Here is a 22923-nt window from a genome sequence, read left to right as displayed (position 1 = left end):
AGAAAAACACACAAAAAAAAACAACTTACAACTGATTTATATTCTCCCTTGTCCCATTGTCCTTAATGAGTTACCAAAATATCAAACTTTTCTTCTTGAGGTCACTCTTTCTTCCATTCTAACTGTTGCTGGAGTGCAAGTGCAAGACAAGCAGATAGTTGCCACCTTACCAGTAATATCTTATAGTTTTAGTCTTCTTCAGTTCTAGATGAGGTTTATGTCAAAGGTAAAGGCTGAGGTCCAGTTGAGCTTTAATAATACATCATAATTTTTAATAATTAAGACAACAACCTACAGTATGTTACAGTTTAAGATTTGTCCCTCAGTGGATCACACTCTAGGCCTATTACAATGCAATAAAAAACAGCATTTATTTAACTAATTTCATTTAACTTCCTAAATAATATCGTAATATTACAACTGTTCTAAAATCCCATTCTTTGATAACTTAACATTCGCTGTACATTTCCTGTACTTGTTTGACAAGACAGTTAAGCTTTACCCCAGATAGTGCAGCTGACACTACTCTGTTTTTCATAACTCCTTACACATGCATTCGTTTCCCTATATCGCCCCCTGATGGTGATTTATATAAAACGTCTCTATTATTTATAATAATGGGCTTTAAAGAAAATGATGGTTTTAAATGATTTAGTCCTTTTTATTCTCATAGTGACTAAATGGAGCTAAAATACAGGCAACACGATGATGTTGCCATCAAGTATGTTTTGAACAACGAGGCTTTTAAATGTTTTTGGAAAATGTAAGTATGTGTGATAGACCATAGTTTTTTCATCAGTATTCATTAAAAAAAAAAAAAACCCTTCCGTTAAATATAGATTTTGATGGTTTGTTTTTTTTTTTTTTGGTGGTTTGTATTTTAATTCAAATGTATTGCCTTTCTGTGTTTAACATTTAAAAATACTTCAACTAGACTCCTGAAAGTACTTCTCTTCAGGGCTCTGCATGTAAACAGAAACTAGCTAAAAAAAACTGTAGAGTTGAAGGAGGTTCAAGCCACTGATGAAGGGATCTAGAAGAGGAATATATTTCTAGCTTGACATATAAATACAGTTGTATGCAGTTTTGGATATACCCTTTTGACATTAACTCATAACCTTTGTTGTAAATAGTTCCAAGAATGATGCAAATGTATATAAGAAAACAGATAACAGTTCCACCGTAATGTGGTTACTTTGCAATATTTCTCATCAGCTGATACAAGAAAGCTACCCAGCTAATTATCTATGTTTTTTCTTTGTTTCTTTGCTCAAATATTTTTTTTGCTTAGTGAAAAAAATCAGTTTGAAATTAATAAATTTTACAATAAAAGCTTTTTTCTCATTAAATGTGTGACAATAGTAATTTATATTACTCGTACAATCCGTACAATACATAAAATAAAATGTAAAAGATGAGTAGGAAGGAATGGTATCAAACTGAGATTGAAAGTAATGAGAATTGTCCCGTCTCCCATTAAGATACGATGCAATCATGCAAAATCCCCAAAAGGGGGGGGGGGGGGGGGGGGGGGGGGGGACATAAGGTGGTCAAGTTGAGAACTAAACATAAATTCTATGAAAGACCCTTATTAGAATAGTCCTCCTGGTTGGGCAGTATGCAGCACACCTACCACTACAAAAAAGTGTAAACATGAGTCATATTGGGGGGTTTTTCTAATCATGGTTTGGGATGGTAACCCTTAAAAGTGAACACAATTTTTATTACTATTTTACAAATGCATGTTCTACAATAGAAGAGTTAAAAAGTAAAGGTTTATTTACCCCACTCTATATTCAATCAGAAACAATGTAGAAAAAATATTGACAAGAAATGTGTGACAGTTGTACAGGTTTATATAACAAAAATTTAAGGTAAGTTGAAAAACTTTCCATGCTAACATTTGTTTATATTCCCGTACCATTTTGAGTCTATCAGTGCAATCAACTATGGCAGCGTTACATTAATGGAGAAAAAGGATGTGGACAAAAGAGAAAGCCCTTGTACTCATACAGTGGACGTATGATCCCTGTATGGTTTTTCAAATCAAAGAGGGATTTTCTCATACATGAGCTTCATCACCGCTCATTTGTTTGAAGTCAGATTTGCTCCGTCTGACTAGAGACCTCACTTCAACAGCTTTTCCCTCCTCCTTAGTGTGTGTTAGGATGTAAGGTGTCTTCTGACAACACCTGGAGAAATAAATGAATGCAAAGTTATCAAACAGCAGAAAAAGCAAAATTTCTCCATTCTTTAGTATCTAGTAGAATGGACCTAAACTGCATCACATGATTAAAACAATTTGGATTTGTCTCCACACATTTCTCAAATTAAAAAGAATTTTGAAGGTTACTTTGCTTACACACACCTTCTCAATTATGCCTAAATATTGTCAATCGGATGGACTCCTAAAACCCTGACTTATTGCCCTGTATCCACCTTGTGCTTTAATTCATATTTGTCAATTATGATTAGGGACACTGGTCATTCTGGAAGCCCCATCTGTACTTCTTTCCATATGAGGCCATATATTATGTAAAGTGCAACAGTTACTACTGCAACAAAACACCCAAATAATGTACTTTACTGCTGGGTCGGTGCTTTCAAGCTTTAAAACTTTTAATTTTTTCTCCCTAAAAGTAGTGATTCTTGTTAAACCTTATTATATCTTATATTATAAACACCTCAATATTTTGTTCATTGGAATTAGTCTCCTTGTACTTAAACAAGGGATGCATTGATCTGATGTTGATATCTGAAATCGGTCTGATATCAGCCAAAAAATGAAAATCAGAATAGATTAGTCTGCCTCTAAAATCTCCATTATTAGAAAGCTTATAGAAATATTTGACGTCTACCTGCTTTTATTTAAGGTTTATGTAACTCTTTGGAGAATAATAAATGGGTCAGTTCTGTTAAATGATGTTAACTATTCTTCTCTGTTTAAGTAATACCATGTGATCTAGCATTTTCTATTATTCCACACTATTGAATGGGAAATAAACATGTATGATTCATGCTGATTATTGGGTCAATATCAGCATTGGTCAATACTCAAAACTGCAATATCGGTATCGCATCGGAAAGAAAAGAGTTTAATCGGAACACCCCACCTGTAATCTGAATTAATTTTTTTTTTTTCAAGAAGTGGCTTCTTCTTTTCTGAGTGCACATTCAGTCTACAAATTAATTGTTTATGTGGACAAAAACTCTTAGCAATATCAGTTGGTAAAAGATAAATGGTTATTCATGCTCAAACTCAGTGTTAGGGTTTACAATTAAAAAGATGATACATTGAATAAAAATGAGAAAAACAGTGCATTTGCTTTGCATTCACTGTAAAAACTGAATTTAGTCATTTTAATCCTTTTTTTTTGCAAAAATATAGGGCAAACTGTTTTAGCTTTTTTAATCTGATTAAAAAATTAGGCTTCTGAAACATTTGATAAATTTTAGATTAGATTTGATTCAACTTTATTGTCATTACACATGTACAGGTGGTCTAACCAGAAGTGCAATAGCAGCAGGTGTTGGGAGCTGGAGTAGTACCATCTTTCTCCAGCAGAGTCCGCCGTGGATCCTCCTGAGCAGAGCCTCCTGCACAGCTGCTGCTCATTACCATCATCAGAGGACCCACTATATAAGCTGTCTTCAAACCTTGCCTCAATGTCGCAGTGTTGTATCCAGTTGGTCAGCGCCTAAGCCTAGACTCTCTGAGTATCTTTGTGACTTTGAATCCAGCCAGGATTCTAACCATTGTCTCTATCTTCCAGGAAACCAGTGTCTCCTCTGTGAAGCTCAGGAAGAGCTAACCTGCCGAGCCGACCCTCTGAGCCAAACCTGAAGATCCATAGAGAACTTCCATGCAGCTCAGGACTAAGAGCTTGGAACCCAAGTGTTGGATTAATTGTACAAGTTATTCTACTTTAATCATATTACTTTAATCATATTATTATGCTTACACACTGGGATCATATTATTATGCTCACACATTTTGTTATCCTTATTTCACTTATATCATAAAGAGTGTTGAAGTATTTTACTTGTTTGTTCTGTACTAATGTTTTAAGTCTGTGCAGATGGAGTGCTGAATGAGAGAGCTGGCTGCTCAAGGTCAGGAGAATGGAGGAATGCACTCACTAACACCGGAGAAAGGAGTGAAAGCTCTTATCTCATGATACTGTATGATGTTTTGCAGACTTCTGGTTCCGACTGGGTTTCACCCCTCCCTTAGCAGTCGGAACCAACATTGTAGTTAGGGAGTTCCTTAATAAAAGCTTGGTAGAGCGGAGACTTTTTCAGAGTGGTTTGGAGAATTGTAACTGAACAGTCTCTGATCACTCTCCTTGCAAGTAAATCATACTAAAATTCTCTGTGTCTTTATTTGTACAGGTTGCTGCATAAAATGTTTGGTGTTTAAACCTAACATTAATTGGTCCTTCGAGCCGGATTGCAAGATACCCGACGACCCCCAGCAGGTAAGTGAGACCCAGATAAGCCTGCGGCCGCAGCAAACAGACCCTTTACAGGACTGGTCTCTCCCTTACAAGCTGGGGTCCGACGGTTGAAGCATTTCGAGGACGCAGAGAATTGTGAGTAGTTTTTCTTTTAATAAGGAGTGAGTGAATTATTGGAAGAAAAATATATAAAAATATAAAAAATTTATAAAAATATAATAATATAAAAAAAACAAAAACAAAAGATAGAAGTGAAGGGCGTGGGGTCACGACATTCCCCTTTTGAAGTCCTCTCAGCGTGGGGTCACGAGATTCCCCTTTTGAAGTCCTCTCAGCGTGGGGTCACGAGATTCCCCTTTTGTACTAAAACCCTGACAATTCTAGACTCTATCAGGTAAAACAGAAATTTTAAAACAGTTAAAGTCCGCGGGAGGGCAGGCTCCCCTAGTTTGTAAGGGCAGGCTCCCCGAGTTGTAAACTAGTTAAATTCTGCATAGGATAGCGGCGTCCTCTGTGTTTAAAATAAAGTAAAAGTTAACTGCGCAGTGTGTGTGTGAGGAAATATAGATATCACTAGATATCTGTATTTCATACCAAAAAGACAAGGGTTAAATGGTGAGCTTTTGTGGATGTTTGTAGACAAGAAAACTCCACCTGTAAAGGTTGAAGTGAGTTTTACCACAAAAAGTAGTTGATCACCATCTTGTCTGAAGCCCCAGTGTTTAGAACACGACAGGTGTTAAAAACCCACTGGGCCCAAATTTAGTTCAAAATGGGAAAAGGGCAAAGTAAAGAAAAACAGAAGTTATTAGAGAAACTCCAGTGCAAAGATTGGAAAGCAGTCGAAAATGATGACCCATCAGCGTTAGAGCCATTGTGTCACTGGATAAAAAACTACGGTTTTAATGGCAAATTGAGCACCACAAACATAAAAGATTTGCAACAAAAAATAAAAACAAAGAGCAAAAATAAAGACACTTTGATGCAAAAGAAGGTTACATGCAAACCATGGTCTGGATGAAATTGGCAGGTCAGAGAGAAGAGGGAGAGCGCAGAGCTAAGAGAGAGAGAGAGGAGAGACAAAGAAAAGCAGTAGAAGGAATTCCCCCTCCAAAGAAGGATGTGGAAGAATGTATAATTCAAGAATGGGTAAATCGTCACCACATAGAGATGAGTGGTGGAACGCTCCAAAAGTATATAAATCCCGCCCTGCATGCAGAGAAAGTCATAAAAAGTAAAAAGAATAAAAATAAAGAATCCACTGTGTTTTATCAGGAGGAAGAGGACACTGTGTTTTATCAGCAGTCCAAAGGTAGGGGCCGAGGCAGAGGCCGAGGCCGTGGAAAGGGAAGAGATTTTGATTCACGCTCAACTGATAATTCCCGAGCGTGTTGGTCATGTGGAAAAAAAGGCCACATAGCTAGACACTGTCAAAGTAAACCACAAAAGCAGGAAGCTCAGCATGACTAGATGAGCAACCATTTTCTATTAGAGAGATAGAGGGTGAAAATATGGATGTCTTAAACCTAGAAGATTTGTTTTTTAAAAGAAAAATATAGACCAGAAAAAGTTCTGATGGTCCAGGGCACTCCTGTTAAATTTTGTGTGATACAGGAGCCTGCAGAACCACAATAAAAGAACCCATACCCTTGCACATACCCATCGTAAAGACAGCAAGCACAAGCAGCTGCACAAGCAGCTTTACAGCAAGACCCAAATGAACTTGGTGCTGCTGCTGCTTCTGCTTCAGCCCCAGTCTTGCCAGCTCCTAAAGTTGAGAATCTACCGGCTTATTCTCCTATGCCCAGCACCTCCACAAGGGTTACCCGTTCTGGGGGACCTGTGGGGGCTTGGTCAAAAGATATGGGGGGAGGCTTAATCTCCCCACTGCCAGCCCCTGAACCAAAACCTGAAATTGAGTGTTTCCTTTAATTGAGCTGCCAAATCCTTTGGTCAGGGGCCAGCTGAAAATCCATTTTTTCCTGTCATGATGGTCTACAGGCAGGGGCGGATTTGGGAAATTTGGGGCCCTGGGCATGGACGGGCAGGGAGCCCCCTGACAAAAAAACCTATAAAACAGTCCCATTCTACAGATAGAGAAATGTTAATAGAATAGACATTCATTATTTGTTCTAGGTTTTGTCCCTCTGTTCTTGTCCCTTTTTCCTCTCTATTTATCAGCCTTCTGATGGCATTTTAGCCAAAGTGTGCCATTAATATGCACAAATAAGGATTAGTTGTATTAACTATACATGTGAATAGCACCCCAACAGTTTTCCTGTGTGACAGTGGTGCATGCAGAACAACTGTTAAACAACAAATTCCAGGTGCTGGCCAAGGACCTGAGACTGTCATAGTCCGATTAGCTCAAGGTCATTTAAAGGCTGTGCAGGAGATCCAGCTTGTGTGGTTGAGAGACCCTGAAGGACTCTCCTGCCGGCTGTCTGTACTGACTTTACCTGAATGTCCAGTTAACCTCTTAGGCAGGGATGCTCTATGCTTTGCTTAGACAGAGGCTGGGCATCCCATCCCTGGTAGGGACACTATTGGTCTGGTGTCATTGGTACTATGCATTATGCATGCCTTTCTTTTTTTTATGCTTGATATGAGCATCAGTACTGATAAGAGGAATTCATTGTTTAAAGAAAAAAGGAGCATTTTGCTACATTAATAAACATTTTTAAGCACTACACTAACTAGATGCTGTTTATCAATGTTGGAGTATCACCGGCTCTGATGAATGTGGAATTAGAACTGTTTTCCATTTTGTAAATGATTTTAATTGAACAACTGAGACAGACGGTAAATACAGTACTTTCTTCTGAATATATAGAATCGTGCAGAGTTAAACCCCACTCTTATATTTTTACCTACTATGCTCTCTCTGTATCAAGCAAAATAATACATTCATTAAAATAATAACTTCACTATAAAAGTTGAACATCTGGGCTGTAGTTACTCTGTGTTGCCCATCTCATGTATTTTATCTGTGGCTGAAAACATGAATCATATTCATTGTTTATTTGCATATTCGTAAACAAATTTCGTGATTCATCATTAAATGGAGTATAGAGACTCTAACACATAATATACATGTAAAATCTGGCTTTCCCCGACAGAGTAACCCACTTGGATCGGTAATCATACCAAAACAGTAAAATAAATTTATAAACATTTTTGCAAATACGATTATAAAATGTTTTTGTCTGTCAATACTTTCCGTCCGGAGCTCTTCAGGAGGAGGTGTTTTGGTTTCACCTGGTTTAATGTCATTAGTAATCTTCTTCACAGAACTTTTGGCTAACCAATTAATCGAAAGAATTAACGATAGACTGATCGATTTACGAAATAATTGTTAGTTGCTCTCCTAATTTCATCGTAACATTGTATTAAACATAAAATTTCTTTTTAAATACATGTGAAATGGGGATGACATTCAACGAAACAAACATGTTAATCAGCCAAACTATCTTAAAATCCATGATGGCACCTATATGTGACCAGAACATAAACCAATCCTTCCAAATAAAAAAATTCTTTGAATGAGCTGCTATATTGAGTCATGATTTTACTCATGTCTCAAACTAGGGAATTGTAGGATTGATTGAGCATTGAGCATCATTATACAGCATATGGATTTATATTTTATGCAAAAAAAAAAAATTTTGTAAAGCATGTCTAATATGTGCTAAACATAATCTTCAAGGAAATTTAAGACCTAAAAAAGGTGCTTTCCCTAAACCTATTTATCCTTTCAATTCTGTTTGGTTATAATAGATTTGTTTTCTAAATGGATTGCAAGAAAGTGATAGTTAGATCAGATGAGTAATAAGTAAAATCACTTTCTTAATTATTCTGTGGAACCTTACCGTACTGCTTAGCACTCTAGTAATTCTACTGTGGTACCTGTTATAGAATACACATTTGGTCTCCTTCACCGACCTCCAGAGGAAGTCCATCGTACAAAGGGGGTTGTATTTTTTAGCATACAACCATCTCAAACTGGTGAAGGTTCAACAACTCTGCCGAGAGGTCATAGGAAGTAGACCATTGTGTAAAAAGATTACCCATAGAACACTTTTTGAAGTTTGAACCTAGATGATGTTGCGATTATTCATATTAGTTTTGTCTTTAGCTCTCACTCAGGGCAAGGATTTTTGTTGCCCTCATGATCCAGTTATTTGTAAAAGGGACGTCTATCTCTGCTATAACTCTACTAGAGTAATCAGTTTGGTGACTATTCCTTTTCAAACATTCTCGCAAAGATTTAAACATGACCCGGGAAATTGGCACGGTTATGATTTCTACCTATTTCCTCGCGTAGTTCAAAGAACTTATAATGGTTGGGGAGACGTATTTAGAACCACTGGACAGTGGAAAAAGGGATCGTATGGATGGACACCTTTAGCTAAGAAATGGATGAGTAGAATATCAGGGTTCACTGTTAACCATGCCTCCAAAGTTTTCACTCTGACAATAAACTCCACAGCAGAACCCCTTGAGAAGGAAGGCTGTTCTTCCTCATTTCTATGTGCACGGTCTAGTGGAACCGATCCATGTTGGCCTTTGTATTTGTGCCCCGTAAATATTACACAAGAAAGAGATGAGATACAAGGGATTCTTACTTCTGCCCATGGTGAACAGATAAAAATTCAAAATATTAATGGTCCGCTTAAAACAGATGAATTGTTTCAAGTCATCACTGGAATCTCTGGGCAAACAAACAACTGGCTTTTAATGGCAGAACAAGCAGCTAAAACAGTGTCTAATGATTGTCTTGTGTGTATGGGAGCTAGACCGCTGTTACGTGTGGTTCCTGCTACCATAACTCCTCAATGTCTTCTAAATATAATGAATTATACGGTCCCATCTGATAATTGCACCTATTGGGATAACATCTATCCCCTGACCACAGCTGAGAAAAAGAAACCAATCTTTTTGAAAAAAGTAGCTGTGGCAAATTTCACCTGTGTAAACAGGACCGGAGCGGGCCCGAAACTAGGCATACTAAATGAAAAACAATGTGCAAGTATTTTACTGGTATCCACCTTTTTTAAACCTCAATCCCGCAGCGACATCTGGTGGTGGTATGGAGATGACAAATTGTTTGACAAACTTCCATGTAACACCACTGGATTATGTGCTGCTGTCACCTTGATTTTACCTGTTTCTGTTACATCACCCACAACGGATGAATTGTTAACGACTGCAAACAGCATTTTACCTCACACAGAGCATACTAGAAGGAGGAGGGCATCTGAAAATGCATGGAGTGGAGATGACCCTACTTATATTGATAGCATTGGTGTACCCAGAGGTGTTCCTGATGAGTATAAACTAGCCAATCAAGTTTCTGCAGGATTTGAATCTTTCTTATGCTGGTGGTGTACTCTAAATAAAAATGTAGACAGAATCAACTACATCCATTATAACGTCCAGAGGCTGGGAAATAAAACAGAACAAGGCTTCTCCGCCGTCCATGAACAATTGTCAGCTACCTCTCTGATGGCTTTCCAGAACCGTATTGCTGTTGACATGTTGTTAGCTGAAAAAGGTGGTGTGTGCTCTATTTTTGGAGATCAGTGTTGCACCTTTATTCCCAACAACACCGCTGCAGATGGCAGCCTCACAAAGGCCCTTGAAGGCCTTCGCTCTCTTAACAGCAAAATGAAAGACCATTCTGGAGTTGACACAAAAATGTGGGATGGATTTGGAGACATTTTTGGTAATTACAAACAATTGGTGCTTTCTATTTTAATGTCTATAGCTGTATTTGCCGCCATCTTGACCTTATGCGGATGTTGTTGTATTCCATGTATTAGAGCGCTGCTAAATAGACTGATTACCACGGCAATACAACCCATGAAAGCAGAAATGTATGCCCTCATGCCCACTGAAAAATACCCATCTGATGATGAAGACAGCGCAGAAGATGAGATCTCTTTGCATTTTCCTGACTTTTATCCTAATTCCAATGATATTACCAGTAACCCACCAGTTTAAAGTACCTCTGAGTGTACCCTTTACAGCTAAAACATGATTTCATAGTTGAAAATCTGAAAAGAAGTAACTACTGAATGATAAAATAAATAGCTTAAAGTGAATAAACAGGGGGGAAATGTTGGATTAATTGTACAAGTTATTCTACTTTAATCATATTACTTTAATCATATTATTATGCTTACACACTGGGATCATATTATTATGCTCACACATTTTGTTATCCTTATTTCACTTATATCATAAAGAGTGTTGAAGTATTTTACTTGTTTGTTCTGTACTAATGTTTTAAGTCTGTGCAGATGGAGTGCTGAATGAGAGAGCTGGCTGCTCAAGGTCAGGAGAATGGAGGAATGCACTCACTAACACCGGAGAAAGGAGTGAAAGCTCTTATCTCATGATACTGTATGATGTTTTGCAGACTTCTGGTTCCGACTGGGTTTCACCCCTCCCTTAGCAGTCGGAACCAACATTGTAGTTAGGGAGTTCCTTAATAAAAGCTTGGTAGAGCGGAGACTTTTTCAGAGTGGTTTGGAGAATTGTAACTGAACAGTCTCTGATCACTCTCCTTGCAAGTAAATCATACTAAAATTCTCTGTGTCTTTATTTGTACAGGTTACTGCATAAAATGTTTGGTGTTTAAACCTAACACCAAGCCAAGGTCTGTTCATTACTAGACGTGAGACGCTGAAGCAACAAGCGGACTCTGCTGATCAACTCCTCTCCAGAGCCAACAGTGACTCTCCCAGAGCTAACCTCAAGAACCCTCAAGGTACAAACCAGAAACCCCCAAGGTCAAGCTCCTCTGATTCTTCGCTAACTAAACTGTCTCCCACGCAGACTCCAGTGAACCAGTTTCCCAGGCCCCGAACCTGAACCAGTACATTCTGTGTGTTTGTCCAAAAATAAACTCTGTTAAACCTTTACTCCTGTTTCCGCCTCAGTGGTGTTCTGCATAATTGGGTCCCCTTTGAGTACCCATCATGACAGAACACTGCGACCAACCAACAAACCCAGCGGAACCACTCTGGAGGATTCTGAATGATCTACGGGCCCAGACTCAGAGCCTTGGAACCTCCCTCCGTGAGAGCCACGAAGAACTGGCTAGGAGATTTGAATGCGTCATTCGTGATGTTCACGACCGGCTTGCAGACAGATTCCTTGGTGAGCTCAACACTCTATTTAATAAGTTTTCACAGGAGTTTTCCAGACAATCAGCTCCTAGAGCGGAGCCCGTCCAACTTCCGTTTCCGGAGCCAGAGCCTGTCACGTCACTTCCGGAATTTCGTCCGTCTCTCCCAGAGAAATTTTCAGGTATCCCAAGCAAATGCAAGGGATTTTTGTTTCAATGCCGACTTATTTTCCAGAGTTCTCCAGGCAGCTTTTCCACAGATTACAAAAAGATAGCCTTCATCCTTTCTCAGCTAACCGGAAGAGCCTTGGAGTGGGCTCAGGCAAGATTTCCCTCCGACGAAAGCCTTAATTGCTATTACTCTGACTTCATCTCCGAATTTTCTCAAGTTTTCAACCAAGATTCTGACCAAACAATAGACTCTCGTGCTCTGTTAAATCTTAAACAGGGAAATTCCTCTGTAGCGGATTTTTCCATAGACTTCCGGGTTAATGCTGCAGCCTCAGGCTGGAATGAGAGTGCACTTAAGAGTGCATTTTTCAACGCGTTAAACGAGAACGTAAAAGATGAACTCGCCACACTCGTGACACCTGAGACCCTGGAGGAATTCGTCAGGCTGACGATTAGTTTGGATAACCGTCTTCGAACCAGGTCTAAGTCAAAGATTAAGAGCCATGTTTTTCCTGTTTCATTTTCTACGGCTAAGAGAAGGGACACCCCTTCCGTTGTTTCTCCCGAAGAGGCATTCAGAACAGAGAGTCGTGCCCAGCCTGAATCTATACCTGTGTCTAAAACTCACTTTGCTCCACCAGTTTGTGAACCTACTGAGGGGGAGCCAATGCAAATAGGTCACACTAGGCTCACACCTGACGAGAGGAAGAGAAGGTTTGAGGAGAAACTTTGCTTTTACTGTGGTATACCAGGGCACTTTGTTTCATCCTGTCCAGCCAAGAATAAGATTTGGAGCTCGTCTGCTACTATGGAGAGTCTGGTGAAGCATCAACCAAATAGAAAATCCTCTCGTCTTCTTTTACCTGCTACCCTGTTCTGTTCTGATCAGACTCACACTCTGTCAGCCTTCATAGACTCTGGTTGTGAGAGAAACCTCATTGACTCTAATCTAGTTCAACAGCTAAATATTGAGACCACCCCTCTGAGGAAGCCACTTAAAGTCTCAGCGATTGATGGAAGGAGTCTACACCAGGTTACCCACAAGACTCTGCCTCTTCAGCTTCAAGTTTCAGGTAGTCATCGAGAGACCTTAACCTTTCTTGTTTTCCCATCAGCCTGTTCTCCTTTGGTTCTGGGATATGAGTGGTTGGAACGACACAACCCTCATATTAATTGGACTCATAGACACATTGAATCGTGGTCTCCCTCCTGCCATGCCTCCAGTCAGTCAACCAGTCCCCGCTCCGCCGAACCTTCTGGAGTCCCTCTACGGCCGATCCGAGCATCCAAGGGCCCTCGGTGGGCGCCTCAGGACACCACGGAGTCTGCACCGGAGTCGTCGTGGGCGGCTCTCTCCATGTTGCAGCCAGAGCTGCAGTCGGCGGTTCTCTCCGAATCTGCTCCGGTGCCGCATTGGGCGGCCCCGCCCTGCACCTATTTCTGAGCTGCTACCGGGTGTCTCCCGGTAAAATATCAGAGACTTTCTTTGTTGACGTCCACCTTTTGTGGATTGTTTTTTGTTCTGGGACTCAGTTTTTGTTTTTTCCTTTTTCTTTTCCCCTCCGTCCACCCTGGGTGGGTTGGTTTTTTGTTTTGGACTCTGCTTCTTGCCTACCTAGTATGGTGGCCCCTGCGCCCACCCTTGGTGGGTTGTTTTTTGTTCCCTTGTTTTCCCTAGGTCTTGTCTGAAGCGTCTGGAATCCGCCCTTGAGGGGGGGGTACTGTTGGGAGCTGGAGTAGTACCATCTTTCTCCAGCAGAGTCCGCCGTGGATCCTCCTGAGCAGAGCCTCCTGCACAGCTGCTGCTCATTACCATCATCAGAGGACCCACTATATAAGCTGTCTTTAAACCTTGCCTCAACGTCGCAGTGTTGTATCCAGTTGGTCAGCGCCTAAGCCTAGACTCTCTGAGTATCTTTGTGACTTCGAATCCAGCCAGGATTCTAACCATTGTCTCTATCTTCCAGGAAACCAGTGTCTCCTCTGTGAAGCTCAGGAAGAGCTAACCTGCCGAGCCGACCCTCTGAGCCAAACCTGAAGATCCATAGAGAACTTCCATGCAGCTCAGGACTAAGAGCTGGGAACCCAAGCCAAGGTCTGTTCATTACTAGACGTGAGACGCTGAAGCAACAACCGGACTGCTGATCAACTCCTCTCCAGAGCCAACAGTGACTCTCCCCTCTAAATTTACAGCTGGATATGTACCGAATATAATATACAGATGGATATTACTATTAAAAAAAGGTTTTTACAGTTATGTACAATAGCATAATATACGGATGGGTTTTACTATAAAATGAATAAATAGAGTTTGGCCAGAAGCGATCTAAATTAAAGTGCAGTGGAAGGTAATTGCATATTACAGTTAAAGTACGTTATTGCAGATGTAAATGTAAACAATTGGTGCTATGAATAAACAGTCGGCAGTGCAAATATAAGCAGTCCGCAGTGCAAATCAATAATCAGTCTAAGTTAGTAGTGCAAGATGCATATAAAGAGTTGTTACAACAGTAACAGTCAGGAGTGCAGGTGAACTTTACAGTCTTTAAAAAAAACAGAATAGCAAAATGGTGGTAGAAATACAAAGCAGATAATGGTTTTCTATTAGATGCAGGTGTAGGAGTTTTAGTCTTACCCAGGGAATTGTTGCATGTGACTAATAGTTTCCGGCAGTGGCATTCCAAAGCTCTCCGGCAGCAGGAGACTCAGCAACCCTGCCACAGTTGTGAGGCTTCCCATTAGGATGTAAGGCAGGTAGATGTAATAGGTTCCTGTTTTGTAACATTAAAGGAAAAATAACGATGGTGAAAAACAAGCTTATCTACATTCAATGGACCGTACAGCTACTCGAAACAAAAAGATAAATAAATATTCAAAGACTTAAGTGCATTACACCATTTAGTGGATTACAAAGGATTTTTGTCCCAAAGTGGCTGGTTGTTCAGTGTATTTCTTGTAGGGGCTATTCTAAGTTGTTATGTGTGCTTTCCTCCCGGATCACAGAGGCAAGAAGACTGAAACAAGTAAGACTGGAGATTTTTAAGAGCAGAAGGTTGTGTTACACAAATAATGATTAAAATAGCAAAGGTATTCAGAGCTTTCATATATGAACTCCATAATATACCTATTATTGTCTATATCCACTTATCCATGCAAGGTAAGCTAAGGGTGACACCCTGCACAGTTAACCGGTACATAACAGAACCACAAAGAGACTAACAGGAAAAACAATCCTGCTCACAGGATCGCTCCTAAAGTATTTTAGAGAGACAAATTGGCCTTAACAAGCAGGCACAATGGGAGAGAGGCCAAGCAAACACAGAAAGAAAATGCAAATGCCTTTCAGAAACACCACAAGCTGAGTCTTCAAACCCAGAAATGTTCTGCTTCCACTCTTTAAATATGCAGCCTACCTCTGGTGGGGCTTATTTAGAAACAAACCAAAAATTTATTTATATTTTCGATGTGGTCAAGTTAATTTGGCTGCTGAAGTAACACTTATTTGCAACACTCTTAATGATACTTTTGCAACCTCATTTCCCCAATAGGACAGTATAGTCTTCTAAGATTTCACAAGATTCGTGTAGAAACCAGAGCAGCAGTTGAGATACAAATCAGTTCGAATATAAGTTTGAATGATTTGAGCAAACGCTTTGGATCATTATCCTGTAAAACAACATAGGATTCCAGATTACAAATTGGCATTTCAAAGAGCTCTTTTTATATCTTGCACTGTTAAGGTTCAACGGGACAGTGGAAAACTAGTATGACACAGTTGCTATATTTAACATTATTATTTGAGGTACTGCTCACTCAAAGTTGTGCTTGAAAGTTAACAACCCATGTGATTAAAGACAGTGAAAAATCAGCTGCCAGTAAAAAAAAAAAAGAAATTGACATAAGTAATAATAAACAATGAAATAGAAAAAAAATAGAAATCCAGATTGGCGCATAGATTGTAGTGATTTATATGTGCACCCTAGATAGTTTAACAGTCAAGTAAAGGGCAACCAACCATGGGTGCACACTAAGAGCAACAGTTTAGGACTCGATTCTAAGACTTTCTTGATGCAGGTCTATGACAGGTGTTGGAATCTGGAGGTCTGTCCACTTTCTCTACCAGAGGGCGTACGAGATCTCCTGGAGCCGGAGCTGATTGCAACCACCTGTCGCTCATCTGCTCATCAGGAGATCCGTATTTAAGGAGGCAGAGGACTTCTCTCCAGTGCCAGAGTGTTTGCCAGTAACGGTTAGCAAGCTTGAGCCAACCAGCCTATCTGAACCTCTGACTCCCTGATAACCTGAACCTGATCTGTTCTCTCTTCTCTGCTTCCTAGATTGAACCTGCCTGAAACCTGAAATCCTGAAGAGTTTCTCTGCCAGTTATCTGCCTGTCCGTTCTCAGAAGAACCCTAGAGAATTATTCCTGTCAAAGCCCTGCCTGCCCGCTCTCAGAAGATTCTGGAAGGAAACTCAGATCAGTTATCTGCCAACACTCAAATTAAGCTCTGCCTCTGCCTAGCCCTCAGGCTGCCTACAGCCTCTGGACCCTCAAGGTTCCCCCCCTCAGCCACTCTGCTCAACTCCAGAACAGGTACAGCCTTGCTCTCTCTCAACCTGCAAATTACCTGGATCTCTACTAGGGATGGGGATCGTTAATATTTATTGATATCGATACCTTTATCGATACTCCTTATCGATCCGAGTCTTTATCGATACCACTATCGATACTTTTCTGTTATTTGGTGGAAAGACGATGCGACAATATGTTTTTAACAGAACTGGTATTGCTTTTATTGCTTAACAAGTGAGCATAACAAAAAAGTTTCTAGCCTTCAGTAAACATGGCTAATGTAATAGGCCACTTCTAAATGACATAAAACTAACTAGAATATATCAGCAGCACCAAATGAAAAATAAAATGTCATAATGTATATAAATTAAATGAATAATATGCTGTGTCAGAAAAAAAGGAAATAAAATATCAGCCCATAAATTAACAGGTATTTTTTTGCAGAAAAATTAACATGTCTGTCACTTTTCATCAGGTTTTTAGAGATTAGGAAAATATTTATCAAATAAATAATTTTATTTTAAATTAAATGTAATTTTTAATAAATGTTGGCATCAGTAGTTTAATTATATATTGTAAAATAATTACAGCAATATACAACTGTATTACTCATGTTTCTCGCCAAAAACTCAATTTCCCTTTTCTTTACGTTACACTTGAACGCATCATGATAACCTAATTGTCGTTTTACTGAGCCAACCTGAACACATCATCACGCAGCACGTCTGAAACTTTATTTACTTTTTAAGCTAACTAGCTTGTATGCTGCCGATTACAACACGGATTTCACAATTACCATTTTTAAGTGACCAGACAAGCTACAAAGTCTGTGTGCGCGCTAACCAGTGGTTCTCTGAGTGGATGATGAAGACGGGCCCGACTGTGGTGCGGCGGGGCAGCAGCAGGAGGAGGAGGAGTCTTTTCCGTTCAGCCATTCTCGAGTTGCGAGCAAAGTTAACTGCCAGACTTCACTTGTTTTACTTTTAATATCTGTTTGCTTACAATTTCATTCCAAAACATTGGTAGACATGCTGCAGTGATTGGATTGATTAGATTTAAATGCTGTGACGCGACTCGAGGGACACACAATTATGTTACAGGACCTCCGGGAAAAAAAAAAAAAAGACCAGACTCGATAGTGGTATCGATAAGCCCAAACGTTATTGATTTTCGGGTTTTGAAAAAACTGGAACCGGGTCCTTGATAGAACCGGGTTTCGATCCCCATCCCTAATCTCTACTAACTCCTCTGTCCCCCTCTGCAGTGAACCCACTCGTGGCCAGTCCTGGATCTAATAACTCTGTGTGTTTTCAGAACCCACTCGTAACCAGATGAGTTCCCCTCTGGATATGTTCATTTATTGTGTTCAAACACTTCAATAAACTGTTGAACTTTTCTCCTGCCTCTGAGTGTTCTGCATGTGGGTTAGGCACCTTAAACCAAACATGACAACAGGGAGTTTGGGAATGTATTATTTTTGCTCCCCTACCTTTCTGAATGCGCTAAACCAATTAATTGTGTCAAAGGTTTTTTGCGAAAATAAAGCGGCTGAAACTAAAACTTTTCCACTTGAAGAGTTGTGTTAAATGTGTCAGAGGATGAAAGACTTACTTAAATAAATAAAAAATGGAGCTATAATGCTTCCAATTCTAGAGGCCATGGAGCAGGCACCAAAAGCTGTATTCCTCAGCACAGTTGGGTACAGCTCTGCAGTGTATGCGTAGGCAACAGAGAAGGCAGTTGTTACAGCAAACTTCCCCATCATCTCAAATGTAATGGATAGAAACACCAAATCTAAAGTGAATAAAAACATTAATTTGATCAGCGTTAATCAGACAAAATCTCTAATTAAACTCAGCAGACAGTGGTTTCATACGTGCAGGTACGAGCTGTATGATGAGTAGAAATAATCCCCCTGAAGAGAGTGAAGCGAAGACACTCATTCGTCTAGAACACCAGTGAAACATAGCCCAGGACAGAACATAGGCTGGTATCTCCACAAGGGCCGACAGGAAACAGTTGAAGTAGACATTCCCGTGGAGGTTCGACGTGTTCAGGGAAAGAGCAAAGTAGCCGATGACGAGGGTGTTCCTGTGAGCATGAAAGTGAAGCATGAATAAACTAATTTTGTTTATTTCAACTTAGCAGGTTATAACTTACAGTTATTTTAACAGTTCCAATGGCTCTGAGAAGCTTTTTTTTTTCTACATCAGAAAACCTTCCACTCTTTAAAGTTGAGATTATATCTTATACCTGAAGTGGCTTAAAAAACTGAAGTGGTCTTAAAGGAGAATTCCGGTTTTTAACACTTTTAGCCCATTTTCTGTAGTGTCCAGGATGAAATTGAATGATCGACACCAAAATTTTGACAATTGGTCCTGTCTCTGCTTTTTGGCTCATGCAGAATCCCCCCTGGCTGCTTTAGAATGGCTTCCATTGTGCATGTCCGATAATGTCCTTAAAACAACCTTAAACGTTCTTTTTTTAAAATATGCTACTCATATGTCGTCAGCGCTGTTCAATGACGTTCCAAAAAAAGTTTCGTAAAGAAAAAACGTTCCTGTAGTGTTTTATTTAGCATTTTGTAAATCCCATTGAGTTCTGTTGGAATAGTCAATATTCCCCTGCCACCGGAAACGGAAATGGGGCCTGTTTACACAGTTGTAGTCTTTTCGCTTCACTCTGTGTACTCCGACGTCGAGGTGCTAACGTCTCTGTTAAACACTTTAAAAAACTCTGAAAATGGAATACGAAAGGTGGATTCTTGATTCTCGACGTTGGAGTACACAGAGTGAAGCGAAAAGACTACAACTGTGTAAACAGGCCCCATTTCCGTTTCCGGTGGCAGGGGAATATTGACTTAAAAAAAGAACGTTTAAGGTTGTTTTAAGGACATTATCGGACATGCACAATGGAAGCCATTCTGAAGCAGCCAGGGGGGGATTCTGCATGAGCCAAAAAGGAGAGACAGGACCAATTGTCAAAATTTTGGTGTCGATCATTCGATTTCATCCTGGACACTACAGAAAATGGGCTAAAAGTGTTAAAAACCGGAATTCTTCTTTAAATGTTTTCTATATATAAAATTTTTTGTTTATTTATTTGTTAGTTTATAGCTTTGGAGTGTCTGATATATTGCTAATGCTAGTCACTTTTAGATTCTCCTTAAACTTTCAGAATGAGAGACAAAATTAAAAAAAAATTTTTTATGAAAGTTATGTATTTAAAAAAATGCAGCATGACGCTTGGTATGTCTAGCATGGTATTCGCTTGTAATGTTTCACTAATATCAAACTGGAGCTGTTTTCTCCACTCAATAAACAAAATGAATCCATGCTGTGCAATAGGATAAAGCTGGTTTGATGAGAGCGGTTGCTGGAGACCATTTAACATATCTTTGATGTTTAAAGAAATGTTATGAAGTGCAATTCAGATGACACATGGACAAAAGGTGACACAGCGAAGCACAGTGCTGTATGTGAAAAAATGTGTCCCTGTGTATTTGTAACTGTAGTTGCTGGGTGGAATGTGGAGGCCCACTGGGACTCACCAGATCACCCACAGCGTGATCGAGATCCAGCGGATGTTTGGAGAACGAATCAGGTCACAGATGTTGTAGCTCCTCCTGTCCTCTGTTTTAACTCCATTCTGTGAAGCAGCAGAGCATGAAGAACAACAGACATCTAATTAACAAGCTGAGAAATCTGTCAAGAGGGAAAGTAATTAAAGGGAGGGTTTTGAGTTCACTAATGCATCCTGAGTCATCTTGTGGTTTCAACCTGCATTGTAAAGTTTAGAGACTGATTTCAGTTTTTTTCTTGTGCAAAAAAGCACAGGAATCTGAAATTGAGAGTGTTACAAATCCTATTTCACGTATTACTTGTGAATCTCCATAGGGTTTTAATCTAGGCTTTGACTAATTTAAACCATTCATTTTTAACTCTTGTTCTAATTATTGCCCCACTGTGTATATATACACACATCACAAGAGTGTGTATGTGTGTGTGTGTGTTTTTCTTACATTGTGGGGACTGCTCTAGTGGGGACCAATGTTCATTCCCCATGAGTACAAATGCTGTTTTAAGGTAAGGTGGCAGGTTTAGGACTAAGGTGTGAATTGAATTTAGGTTAGGGATAGGGTTAGGTATGAAACCGTAATGGTTAGGTTTAGGATAAGGTTTAGGGTAAGTTTTTAACCTTAGACGTGAGAACAGTTGTACAAAGTGAGGACATTTTGGCCGGTTCTCACAAGCTATTTTGCTAACAGTTCGGTTTAGGGCTAAGGTGGGTTAAGCTTAGGGTGAGGTATGTACTGGTGAGGGTTAGGTTTTATTTTTAGGGTTAAGAAGTAGTAGAGATTGTCAGCACATGGTCCACACTTCATATAGCAAGACGAGAGTGTGTCTATGTGTGTCTGCATTAAGGCTGCACAATATATTGGAAATGTAATTTTATTGCAATCACAAGCTGTGCAAAAAGCATACCCCAAAAAACAGCATAAACTGCATTCGATGGTTGGCTCAACTGTTTGCATTTATGCTCTACATTATTTTTTGTCAATCACACAGAGGGTTGAATTATTTGAAAAATAAAATTAAGGTTTCCACAAATTTGAAAGCACATGGAAAGCCATCTTGTTCCCCTCCTGATTCAGCCGAGACTGACTCGAAACCGAGCCAAAACGAATCAGCCAATCATGTTGCAGTATTATGGTTTAATGCAGAGCATAGGGCTATAACAAAATCAATACTCAAGCCCACAGTCAAACGACAGGCGCGTTCGAATTCATGGGCTTCGTCTTCCAAGCGCCCAGTCTACCTGGGTCTACTGGGCCCTTGGAAGCTTTCACCACCGTACGCTCTGTCGCTTTGCAACCATGACAGTTGATACACAAAGCAGGAAAAGAATAAATACCAAACTTTTCAAAACTGTTTCCTTTTAATTTTTTTAAATTGTTTTGATATTGTAAAGTGAACTAAAACTACACTAATGAGAATACCGGGTTGAAATAATGTGACAACCACCGGGAGCTTGAACAAATAAAAATAAACCTTAGTCAGTTAAATAATATTATGCGGTCATTTTGCACATCTCTGATGTTGCTGCTATTTTCAAATCTCCATTACTGTAAAAATTTCCATAGCTGTATATTGGTTATTTAATCTCCAGGTGCACAGTTTTTTATATTGTTATAAAACTTTACAGTACCGTATTTTATTGTTTATCTTTTAACTCTTCACTATTGTATTACTCTTATATATTTTCTAAGGTCTACATTTGTGTGACCATTTTTTCTATAATCTTTTTTTCTGCTTGACAACACCAGAATTTCCCCATTGTGGAACAATATAGGGATTTTCTATTCTATTCTATTGTATAAAAAATATATCTGCAAAATCTCTTATATTTAACAAATAATACTTAGTTAAACAAAGAGTGCAAAATAGCAATTCAAAAATAGAAATCATATCAGATTTCTAGTCCCCACACTGAAGATATATTAGAATTTGTCCTTAAATTACAGCCAAACCCATTTATAAAAACTTTTAGATAAATCAAACACTACCTGCCACATATCTGACTCAATAACCATTAAAACAAGTATTTTTATTAATTTCAGACGTAGCTATTCACATTCTTGTATTATATTAAACTGAACTTCCATTATTCACTATTCACTGATGCCAAGTACCTTTTTCCTCAGAGCACGGAACAGCTGGCTTGCTTTTGCGCAATGAATCCTGGAATAACCAAGGCTACGTAGGATACACCTGACCCGTTGATGTGTCCTTTTGGGCAAAAGGAATGACGCATTTGTAGGTCACATAACGAGGAGTGTTGGAGTCCGACCAGGCCTTGGCATCACGCTATGACATAATCGGCCTACCAATCTGGCCTTCGGAGGACGCAGCCCATGAATCCGAACGCACCCTACAACAAACATGGCACTGCAGGAGGATGTGCTGTACTTCATTTATCACGTCTGTTTGAACCAATCCATGGATTGCTTCTTTCAAAAAGGAACAAGTGTGCAAATAAAAGTTCTTTTGGTTTCTCGGCATCTACAGATATTTAATTTGTTGCTGTGATTAGCTGAAGCCAAACTTTGAAAGACAGATTTGGCACTAGATGTAATAGGGTTCTGCTAAATGTCCCCACTTTTCCCAAACAAATTTAATGGGATCAGGCCTAGATTTGTCTTTAAAACTAAACCTAAGTGTTACACATTATTAACCTGGCTTTCCAAGAGCAAATGCAAGACATGCCAATAACATGTATTGCACACTGCTTACAGTATTTACTGAGATTTTTGCTTTCCTAATCAAGCCTGTCAGTTTCCTACACAGTACTTTTGTGTGATAAACTCCTAGATTTCCTACATGTTCTGTTGAAGGATAAAGATGGGAAATGGATGGCAGCAAGCATGATGAGTTAGTTGGGTGTCGAGGAGTTTTTTTTCTCCAGGTCACCTTGGCTCACCTGTCAGAAGGGGGTGTGACGAAGCACTTCCTGCTGACTTCCTGCTTGGATTAGCTCTGTAAATGGTATGTGTGTCGCTACCTGATCCGTCTCAGAAGCACGATCCATCC

The 22923-nt window shown here is 39.5% G+C and overlaps 1 protein-coding gene and 1 long non-coding RNA gene across 3 annotated transcripts in view; one reads left to right on the top strand and one right to left on the bottom strand.

The window, feature by feature from the left end:
- Positions 1-1838: 1838 nt before the first annotated feature.
- LOC119794594 (solute carrier family 22 member 5-like) overlaps positions 1839-22923 on the bottom strand; it is a 37395-nt gene continuing 16310 nt past the window's right edge. The window contains exons 6-10 of one of the 2 annotated variants that reach the window (XM_038302215.1): positions 19884-19981; positions 18210-18424; positions 17945-18040; positions 14396-14531; positions 1839-2192 (exon numbers count right to left, since the gene is read on the bottom strand). In XM_038302215.1, coding sequence (XP_038158143.1) covers positions 2063-2192; positions 14396-14531; positions 17945-18040; positions 18210-18424; positions 19884-19981 — 675 coding nt within the window. In that variant the 3' untranslated portion in view covers positions 1839-2062. Of the gene's footprint in view, positions 2193-14395; positions 14532-17944; positions 18128-18209; positions 18425-19883; positions 19982-22923 lie in introns of both variants that reach the window. The other variant, XM_038302214.1, reaches the window with a different exon arrangement.
- Positions 15965-17664, top strand: LOC119794608. The gene is made up of 3 exons (XR_005282237.1): positions 15965-16009; positions 16098-16354; positions 17598-17664. It is a non-coding gene; the product is annotated as an uncharacterized LOC119794608 (long non-coding RNA).

This window comes from Cyprinodon tularosa, unplaced genomic scaffold, assembly GCF_016077235.1.
Source record: "Cyprinodon tularosa strain WSP-4 unplaced genomic scaffold, ASM1607723v1 ctg484, whole genome shotgun sequence".
Classification (NCBI taxonomy): Eukaryota; Metazoa; Chordata; class Actinopteri; order Cyprinodontiformes; family Cyprinodontidae; genus Cyprinodon; species Cyprinodon tularosa.
The sequence above is the reverse complement of the archived record's forward strand: the minus strand, read 5'-3'. Positions and strand labels throughout refer to the sequence as shown.